Source organism: Amborella trichopoda, chromosome 3, assembly GCF_054954075.1.
Source record: "Amborella trichopoda isolate Santa Cruz 75 chromosome 3, AtrichopodaSantaCruz75HAP2 v2.0, whole genome shotgun sequence".
Lineage (NCBI taxonomy): Eukaryota > Viridiplantae > Streptophyta > Magnoliopsida > Amborellales > Amborellaceae > Amborella > Amborella trichopoda.
In genome coordinates, this window is record NC_142338.1 from 9,063,500 (window position 1) to 9,074,225 (window position 10,726).

Below are 10,726 nucleotides of genomic sequence, written 5' to 3' on the forward strand. Positions count from 1 at the left end.
GGCCACGTTGAACAGGGCCAGCATCGGCTCTAACCCTGCCCATTGGATCACAATTTGTGGCCCGACTCGACCTTTTTGTTACCGAGCCGGTCTATTATCAGCCCTACTTAGATATAATTAGGGGTGGCAATGGACCTAGACTCGACTCGGGACCCGCCGGGTATACTCAAACGAGTATGGGTATGGATTCAACATCTGGACTCAGCGGGTCGGTTCAGGTCCAAAACCTGGATCTGACCACTATTCGGGCCCGGGTTCGGTTGGACCTGACCAGTAATCATAAACTGAAAGAAATAAAATACTTTAAGCCGTATTCGTTTGGGTGTATTAATGATCGTATGCAGTAAGAATTCATAATCTTCTTATAGAAAACAAAAAACAAAAAAAAAAGCTTGTAGTGAGAGTGACTATGGACCCGATCAGACGGTGGACCCAATAGGATAGATTCGAGACCCGATGCGTATGAGTATGAGTCCAAGTTTTGAACCAAATGGATCGAGTCTAGGTCTAAAATCTGGACCCGAATGGATTCTGGTCCGGGTCCAACCGGACCGACCCATAGCAACCCGTTGCCACCCGAACCATATTTTTGAGATTTTCACAGGAAGCGTACATATTTGAGAGTACACAATCCACACTCCATTTTTCCGTTATGCTCCACACAAAATAAAATCTTTTCTGAAAGATACTGGTTCTCTATCTAAACTCCTCGACAACTGGCGCGTTTGCCCTAAGAAAGAGAAAACGCTGGACTCTAGTTTCAGTCCTGCTACCTCCAGGAGAAACCTCTCCGTTTTCATTTGCGCACAATTTCAGTTCTTATTTGGATTCCTCCTCTCTCTCTCTCTCTCTCTCTCTCTCTACTATCTTTACCTTCTCATTTACTCTTGTGCTTATCTCTATTCTCCATTTACAGTAAACCCTTCCAAAATAAGATGATTCTATCTCATCCATGGCAAACAAAGCGCGCCTGCTGCGATTTTTCAGGCACCGATGGCGAGTTACGCACACTAGAAAACCCTAGGGCCTCCATGTTTTGTTCACCAGAAACCCCTAGAGCTCCGAGCTTCCCCTTTTCTGAGAGCCCTAGGGCCTCGAACTTCTGCTTGTCTGAAAACTCTAGGGCTTCGAGTTTTTGTGTTGTAGAAGAGTCTAGGGTTTTGAGATCGGGAGTTATGGAGCAGGTGATTGAATCATTGTTAGGATTCTCTGATTCTGAGGCTCTGGACGTGGCTCTTGAGCAAATGATGGATAGAAAAGAATCGGAGTCTTCAAAGGATGAATTTGTTGAGGAGACGCTGCAGCTGAGCTCTCTATTGAGAGAATCTGCTGAGAGATTGGCTCGTAAGCGAGCCTCTTTTCACAATTCAGTAGTCTGGCCTCTTGGTTCCGATCTGACTATCCAAGTAAACATCTCTCTACCCTATCTCTGTTATCATTGGTATACTTATTTTTCTTATTCTTTTAGATGAAAATGATGCTTTGTGTTTTATAGTTCCTTCTTTTTCGGTTAATTACAAGTTAACTCATTTGCTTCGGGAAATACATGTATGTGAATTATCAGTGATTGGATTGATTTTTATGTCATGAGTTAATTGTTGGATTTACTCAGAATTTTGATATTTTCTCTGAGACTAAATTTTCTGTTTGTATTGCCATGTACGTGTCTCTTTCTGTTAAACTATTTTTTGTTTCACATTCACTATTACAAGAGATTTCTTAATTTTTTTAAAATTTTTGTTAAAATCAATGTAGCAGTAGATTTTGAAAAGTTGCTTTTCATGTCAAAATATTTGATATGAAAATTTTCTCAATTGGTGAAGAATGCTTTGGACCTTCTTATATCAATTGAGCTATAGAAGGAGTTGAAATTCAAGTAATTTGGATTTGTATATCATTGGAGCTATAGAAGAAGCTGCAATATCTATTATTTGGCTTTCTGGCTCGTTTCTTTATTCTGATCTTCAGTTGTTTGGCTTGGAATCCTGATAAAAATTTTCATCATCAACAAAACAAATGTAGCTTGACTTCAAAATTTTGAAGAGTTCTTGTGCTGAATATTTGTGTTTCTCATGTGCTAAGATTTGAAGTTGTTATTGGATCCCGTTCTACTCATCCAAAATTGTTTGTAATTCCCTTTCATTGCTGATAACTAGTAACTGGGATCCAGTTTTTTCATCACAATTGTTCAATTACATTTCCGTCCGGTAAGTTATACTGATATTCGATCTATAGGAAAAAAATATATATACAAAATGAGGATGTGAGGAACAAGGTTAGCTAGGATCATGTTAAACATGCTCTGGAGCAAGCTCCAAACTTTAGAGTTGTAGCTATTTACTCTTTTTTGTTTTATTTATTTGTTTTGAGTTCCCATCAGATAGAACTAACTACTAAGGAACCTGCTCCTTTTCATATGTTCATTCTCGCAAGGTGTATAGTTAATAGCTTCCTTTCGTTTTCAGATAGAACTAACTACTAAGGAACCAGCTTCTTTTCATATGTTCGTTCTTGCAAGGTGTATAGTTTTTCCTTTCGCTTTAACTATGCCATAGGAATATTTGTGAGTATCTACATCAACTTACTATGGTCTCATCATCATCATCATTATGGCATTTTTTCCCAATTAATTGGGGTCGGCTACACAAATCTTAGTCCATCATTCTACTCTATTAAAGGTCATACCATCAGTGAAGTCATAAGTCTCATATCTTTCCAACCTACTTCCAACCACATCCTTTTGGGCCTACCTCTTGCCCTTTTAAGTCCTTCCACTTGAACTAACGCGCACCTCCTAACGGGTGCTGTACTTGGTCGGCCCCACACATGGCCAGCCCACCTAAGTCTACTCTCTCTCATCTTATCGCCTATTGGTGCCACACCTAATTCTATCGAATGGATACATTTTGAATTTTATCCGTTCTTGTCGTGCCACTCATCCATCTCAACATCCTCATCTCCGTTACACTCATTCTATGGGTATATTGTTTTTTGGCTGCCCAACTTTCAGCTCCATAGAGCAAAGATGGTCTCACAGTTGCCCTTCAGCTTCATTGGTATGTGGGCGATCACATAAAATTCCAATTGTACATCTCCATTTCGCCCACCCAGCTCTAAATCTGTGTACGGCATCTTCCTCAATCTCTCAATTTTCTTGGATTATCGACCTCAGATGTCGGTAGTATGGTCTTTTTTGTACTTCCTGGCTGTCAATATGAATTACTTCCTCGTCTCTACTTCTATTATTACTAATATTGCATTCCATGTACTATGTTTTAGTCCAGCTAATTTTAAAACCTTTGGATTTTAGAGCGTCCCTCCAAAGTTTTAACGTTGTGTTGATGCCGTCTCGGGTCTCATCGATCAAAACTATGTCATCTGTGAACAACATGCACCACGGTACCTCATCCTGTAGGTGCCTAGTTAAGTCATCCATAACTAAGACAAAGAGGTACGGGCTCAATATTGATCCTTGATGTAGACCTATTGTCACTGAAAGTTCATTCGTCTCTCAACTTACTATTGTCTAATAAACTTAGTTAGAGGCTTTTTGCTTATTGACACAAGTTAACAACATATTTCCGGCACAAATCTCTGATATTTAGTCATGAATCTGTCCATATTTCATTGATAGTATTTTGATATAGTTTTGATTTTGTTCCATGTGATCTTGATGAAATGTTATTCAAGTAGTTGCTATATAGGGCATTATAATAATTTATGGTTGTTTTTTATTGAAGGTCTTCTCAAAGCTGGACACAAGGAGCCTTTGCCAGGCTGGGGCAACTTGTTCATTGTTTAACAAGTGCTCTGTTGATCCTTCATGTTATGCTGATCTTGAGTTGACATCAAGATCACCAAAGATCAGCAACGCAACAGTGAATACAATGATCCAGAGGGCAGGAGGAAACCTCCAGTAAGATTTGAAATCCCCTTCATTTAATTTGAATGTTTTATATATCTGTTTGTCTAATACATACGAGTTTTCCTTTATCCTTGGAATTATAAGACTTGTGTTGTGCAAACTTTTTGTGACCTGGTTTTATTTATTCTTTTGTTTCTATTAGGTTTAATATCTATTTCGTGCATGAAGTTTAATGATTTTGAAGCTATGCCTCATTAATTGAGTGGTTTAGAGCTTGTTTGGATTTATTCTTGCAATATATACTATGCAGATCGTACTATTCTGTTGCAGATGTATTGGCACATATTGGACTCAATATAAAGACCAAACTATGAGTGGACATTTGAAAACTGCATTGGAGAGCCTCTATTTTAGTTTTACAATGGTCCAGACTCTAATTTCAGTCGATACTGAGGCATGCCTTTCTAATTAAGATGCATGCTTTCTGTTTTGCAAGAGACTAACTAAGCCTGTCAGGGACAAGACTATAAACCACCTAGATCATATTCTGGGTTATATGCATTATGATTAAATGTTTGATTGGGATATTGCTGGTTGAAGTTTAATTTATCTTTTGGAGTTCCCATGGGAGTTTGGTATGTTGATACTCCCTATTTAAATTGCTATCTCACCTGGAATTATGTTCTTATAGTCCTTATGTTATTGGTAAATTTTTTACCTAAGTTTTCTTTTCCCTTTTGTGCATTGTTGTAACATGGCAATTGTGGTATGTGGACTTTATCGGATCTGCATTCAAGTTAATGTATTACAGTTAGAAGGATAGGGGTGGGATTTGAAGGATAAAAGACACTGCATGATCCACATTATGCATGTTTGCTTTTGTTATTTAATTGATTGACTCTATAGTTTACCTTGTGTATGATTTGAATGTCAAGGATGATCCTTATTTGAATTGCTGTATGGAAGATTTGGAACTCATCTGATGAGTTTAGAAACAATATATTTGGTGTGGATCAGTGTTTTTAAAAATGGATCATGGGGGTGGATTGTCCAACCCACCAATCCCAATTTGGATCAGCCGGATCAGCGATCTGGCTCAATCTGGCAAATCTTTTTTAAATAAAAGAAAACTAAAAAATCTACATATGATAAAATATGTACATTTTAATCAAGTTGGCACAGATGGCCTAGTTGGGAGCACTTTTGACCCGTTTACACAAGGTCCAGGGTTTGAGTCCAAGAGTGCATCTTTTTTAACTTCAAACAAAAGAAAAAAAGAAGAAGAGGGAACTGCACCGTTATAAAGTTGTAATAGGCATGGAGGAGTCTTGAACCCCCAACATGGTGAATGAAGAAAATCCCTCCTAGCCAACTTAACAATATATAATTTTTCACTGATTCAGACAAGGAACCGGATCAGTGATGGATGATTCCTGATCCAGATTGACGATATCCTATCTGGGTCGGAAAATTTTCAAACTGTGGTATGGATTGCAAGTTTTTCCATTTATTGAACATTTTGTCGGAAACAAAAATGGACAAGAAGTCGACTGTCGACATGTGGAATAGAAATGGGAGTTGGACATTCAAATGTTACTCACTGTATATTTTCTTATCTTATGAACAAAATCTAGTTATCTTATGAACAAAATCACAAAAGGTTGTGATTGTTCAACTGCATAAGTGAACTGGAAGACTAATTTTTGTATAGGAATGGGTATCGTTAATTGCTGTGTTATGCTGTTTGTAGACCGTTGTTCGGGAATTAATTTCCTCTGAGTTTAATTTCTTCTATTTCTTACGTTGGCTTGTGAAATCGCTTTGAGCAAATATGCAAAAGGTTGTAACTGCTCAACTGCATAACTGAACTGGAAGACTAACTGTTGTATAGGATTGGGTATTGTTAATTGCCGCATTATGCTGTTTGTAGACTGTTGTTTGGGAATTAATTTCCTTTGAGTTTAATTTCTTCTGTTCCTTCTGTTGGTTTGTGAAATTGCTTTGATTTTACTCATTCAAATATTTCATTTGGCTAAACCTTATATTATCTAATCAGGTCACTTAGGCTTGGCATAATTTCGGAACCTTCTGAGACAGAGCGATCGTATGGATCTGCTGTTGATTTCACTCAGAGGTCTGTGGATAGTTTAGATTCATGGCATTCTAGAAGATCCATGCAGGGGAGGGAGACCAGTGTCCTGACCAGGACATGCTTATCATCCTTGAGCATGGATAATGGTGCTATTGGGTAGGGTGGATTTTATTTCTTGGCGTCTGATATTTTATGCCTTGTACTGCTAAGTAGACCTGTGCTAATTATTTTTCTTCTCTATGTTTGAAGTGCTCTTTTGAAGAGATTGCACCTTTACAACATCGAAAGGATGGACAATGCTTCATTCTGTGCAGCATTATCTGTTTGTCCGTCCCTCATTGATCTCGAAGTCTTGGGCCTGTAAGTTACTCTTCTACTAAATCTTTTAAGGGCACTAAGATACTAAAATATGACTTGAGTAGAAATATTGCAATTGATTTGTATTTCAAATTATTAGTTTTCTTTATTTTCATCACTACTTTTCTCCTTTTAACAGGAACCATCTCTATTTTTGAAGCATCTATATATGTTGGTGCGAATGCTGATATGTGTGTTTGCATCTGTATGTGTGCATGTGAGATGATGCTTGGGAGTGTGTAGGGGGGTCATAGCATGCAGGTGTATATGTCCATGTGTACAAGTATTGTCCTGTGCAGTCAGATGACTGTTTCTTGTTTGGATTGATATTAACAGGCATATTGAGCTCCGACAAGCTCTGAAGACTCTCAGTTCATCCTGCCGTGGCCTGGAACGTTTAGTCATTGAATCAGCTAAATCAGGTATACTTGCTGTCTTCTTCAAGGGCATCTTTTCCTTGTGGTCGCATTTTTTAACTTTTTCTTTTGGCTAGATACAAATTTTTACCCTTTTATATTTGATATCCCATCTCTCAATATCAGGAAGGGATGAAAGTTTGAAATCCGCAACATGTGCTGAACTGGTGAATGGGTGTCCTCTAATATCATCATTGGCTATCAGGGCTTTCAAACTCAGTGATCAGAAAGTCCGTATACTTTGTAAGGTACACACTGAGTAATTATTTGTTGCATTAAAATTTATGTAACAAGGATCAACTTGTTGAAGTTCCTGTTGTGGATTGGTTTCCCTATTGATGAAGCTCTTAACCACTGGGTTTTCATGTCCAAAGAGTATTGGTCATAATTACCTTAAGAAATGCAACAACAAATAGCAAATGGTTTTAAGAAATTCGCCTTCTTTGATATCTGTTTCATGTAAACTTACATTTTACTTTTTGTTTTAGTTTAAAGCGTGTGATTTTCATTTCCTCTGCTGAATGAATTCATCTAAAAAATTGGGAGCTCTATGATGAAATCTTCGAGTTTTGCATCAAGCATGAATGCTTAATATGGGGTTTTAAATTACTTTATAGATCAATTGGTCTTTCTCTGCAGGGCTTCCGTAACCTTAGGTTTCTGGACCTGTCAAGCGCCTATTCCATTTGTGGCTTATTTCTAAGGTGTGCTTAATTTCCACCAACTGCAAAAAGAAACATTAAGAGTTATTTTGGTCTATTTTTTATTTCTTTTTACTGTATCTATTGAACCTATTCTGTTCCATGGTGTTGCTTTCAGGAGCCTAACTGAAACGGAGTCTTTATTGGAGACTCTGATTTTACGTGACTGCATGCATCTGAAAGAAGTACTCTCTCTCTCTCTTGCCCTCACTACCCCCTCCCCCGCCCCAAAAAAAGGGGAAAAAAAACAATTGTTTTGCGCTCTCTCTCCCTCTCTCTCTCTCCACCTCAAAAAATCCCAACTAATTGTTTTGTTGTTCCATTTTCAGGTGGAAGTTAACCGTTTCTTATCAGCAATTCATACTGGAGATTTACAGTTTCTTAGATTCTTTGTGAGTTGATTTTTTTGCTTTGTTTAAGTTGTTGCTCTCATATGGTTTAATTGTTTAACGTTGTAGAATGTTGACATTTATCACTCTAGTTTTCTTCTAAACATTGTGGCTTTGACAGGATATTTCAAATAAAGATGGTTTGGCTTCTGATGATGATTGGTACAACCGATGCTATACACCAAGGTAATAAATTTTGTTTACCTAAATCACGTTTGGGCCTACCAAATCACCTTGTAAATAAGCTAACTCTTACCTTCTCTTTCAGCCAGGAGCATATATCACGAGTTCAATCAGAGAGACCTGAGATTCGAATAGTAGCCGACTTTCCTTTGGACAGGAGGTATTCTTGACCTCACCCATGCTATAACAATATTAGATGTCCTTGATTTGAGTTAGTGGAGAACCATACGTGCACTATAAATCACATTGAGTAGGTGGCCTTTTGCAGCTTTACCGAACTGGAGCATATGATAGATAGCGATATCAATAGTGATGATAGTGCGGCTCTACATATGAGCGATAGGGCATCATCATACAGTATCCCCTTTCCGAGTTCTTCTTATAGCAGCTACAGCAACGATCCGGGCAGTGGCAATGAAGACAGTCAGAATGCCCACAATGACCTCTACGATGAGTTCTCTGATGGAAACGATTCTCCGTATAGATATTAGCAAGGTCTTTGGTTCATTATTGATGGGTTAGTTCTCTCTCTCTTCTCGCTCTGTGTGTGTCCACGTGCGTGCATATGAAAGATTGACCTTTTTTCCTTGCTCATGGCAATCAGATCTGGGTGAACCTGTGGAAAGATGGAATGGTTATGAAGCCGACGTATGACAGTAGTTGGTTTTTGAATGGAAAGGAGTAGCTGCAAATTTGATGTTTGCATGACTATGGAAACAGCTTTTTTTTGGTATGCCGTGGGCATGCACATCCATCCATTATTGTTAGGGACGGTGGATACTGTTGGTGATTGAGTCATGAAATAAGCAAATGTAAATAAGTATCCTCCCATGATATGTTGGGGCCTTCTTAGATTCTTCATTTGCAAACATGGCGGGCTGTATGTGGCTATTTTCCAGATCAACATTCCTCGTCTTGGGATGATATCAGAAATCTTATCATTTATTTCATAATATCACGAGATCTACTTTGCTCTCTCTCTTCGGCCCAGGCGAAATACTTCTCGTGCTCTTCTCCCCGCTCTTTTCTTGTCCCCTCTTTCTCTCGATTTTTTTCACATCTTTTTGAAGAACTTTAAAAAATATATATACCATTCGTACTCATAACCCAAGTTGGGTGGGAATGAGGATTAATGTTTAATAGAAAAAAGAAGTATCTATTTCTTTATGGAAAAAGTTTTTATAAAGCCGAGGCTTTAAGTTGGGTGGGAATGAGGATGAATGTTTAATAGAAAAAGAAGTATCTATTTCTTTATGGAAAAAGTTTTTATAAAGCCGGGGCTCTAAACAATAAATTAGAGCTCACTTTAAAAATTTCATTAAAAGTTGTTTTGATGCTCGAATATCATCAAATTGATAATCTCGATATCAAGATGTATGGACATGAGAAAAAAATAGATTTCAAATAAATGGATTTTAAGTTTTCAAAATATTGCATCTTGTAATACATTTTTGAAGTTTTTATAGGTGTGTTCGATCTACACTATTTTTGAAGCTTTAAATTTTATAATTAAAAATAAAAATATATTTTAAGGCTATCACAAAGATTTTCAGTATTGAAGCTATATTATTCGACACTATTTAAAGATGCGTTTTACTTTGAATATTTAGAGCCTCGACATTATACAAACTTCACTTTTTTTCTATTGCGCTCCCTTCATTCCTATTCTCTTTCTCATAGGAAACTCTAGGTACCTTGTCATTTGATATTATGGATGGCTGGCTATGAAGCAATTGTTTCGCTTTTGTAAGTTGATCCGGTCTATTGCCACTTCTCAGAGATGTTTGAATTTTTCAAATCTCTATGGACATACAGAAAAGAAATGCTATCCTCACTCGGACCGATATAACTTTTACCAAAAGCAAAGTTGATTGTAATATTTGTTCAAATAGCAATTAAGGTGAAGTTGGGTAAGGAACAACGAATCTCTTTATAATAAACATATCTATTATATATAGGAAAAGTATAGAATGAGAACATTTACCTTTAGTACAAGATAATCACAATTAATCTTGACCATTGGATGTGAAATTGGGTGGTTGCATTTATTCCATTGACCAAGCTTAAAGTTCAAATTTTTTTTATCAAACTTTGTGATATGCTCAACTTTGTGAAATTGGATGGTGATGAAGTGTAGGTGAAGTACTGTAAAACTTCACCTATAGGCCTTTCGTAGATGCTTATATATATATATATATATATATATATATATACGGAAATGTTTCTATGCTTTCCCTACAGCATATAAGTTCTATCCTCCCCATACCATCCAGCCGTCCAATTTTGATCAAGAGAGCCACTCACCGTTTGATCTTAGATCCGATGTATCAAAGTATTTTATTTTTAGTTTTTTTATTAAAATTGTATGAATATGAAATTTGATACGAGCCATATTCTCATCGAGGTGCACCTATAAAAATTATTAAAAATATTTTTTTTTTATAAAACATAATGATCAAAATACCCCTTAAAACTTTTAAGGGTATTTTGGTCATTTTATTTTATTGAAAATATTGTTTTTATATTTTTCGCTAGTGCGAGTTTAATAGAAAAATGGACGTCCAAAATTTGGTGTCAAAATAGTTTATAAAAAAAAAATTAAAAATAAAATAGTGTAAAGATGTGACATTGTGATTGGGGCAATCTTAGCCCTCTATTCAGAATGGAGGGTTGGATAAAAGGGAGGATAGAACTTCTATGCTTTAGAAGAAACATAGAAAGTT

At 36.9% G+C, this 10,726-nt stretch overlaps 1 protein-coding gene across 2 annotated transcripts; it reads left to right on the forward strand.

Annotated features, from left to right (window-relative positions):
• Positions 1-490: 490 nt before the first annotated feature.
• Positions 491-8,980, forward strand: LOC18428884 (F-box protein At4g02760). Of its 2 annotated transcripts, none has more exons than XM_006838181.4 (13): positions 491-1,406; positions 3,741-3,916; positions 5,922-6,113; positions 6,207-6,317; positions 6,651-6,736; positions 6,857-6,978; positions 7,370-7,434; positions 7,550-7,616; positions 7,761-7,823; positions 7,942-8,006; positions 8,089-8,163; positions 8,272-8,520; positions 8,608-8,980. In XM_006838181.4, exons 1-12 carry the CDS (start codon positions 936-938, stop codon positions 8,492-8,494), a joined length of 1,716 nt encoding a protein of 571 aa, XP_006838244.3. In that variant the 5' UTR covers positions 491-935; the 3' UTR covers positions 8,495-8,520; positions 8,608-8,980. The 2 variants fall into 2 exon arrangements, 1 of the variants encoding a protein (XP_006838244.3); XR_966494.3 differs by having other exon boundaries at positions 504-1,406; positions 8,258-8,520.
• Positions 8,981-10,726: the final 1,746 nt, after the last annotated feature.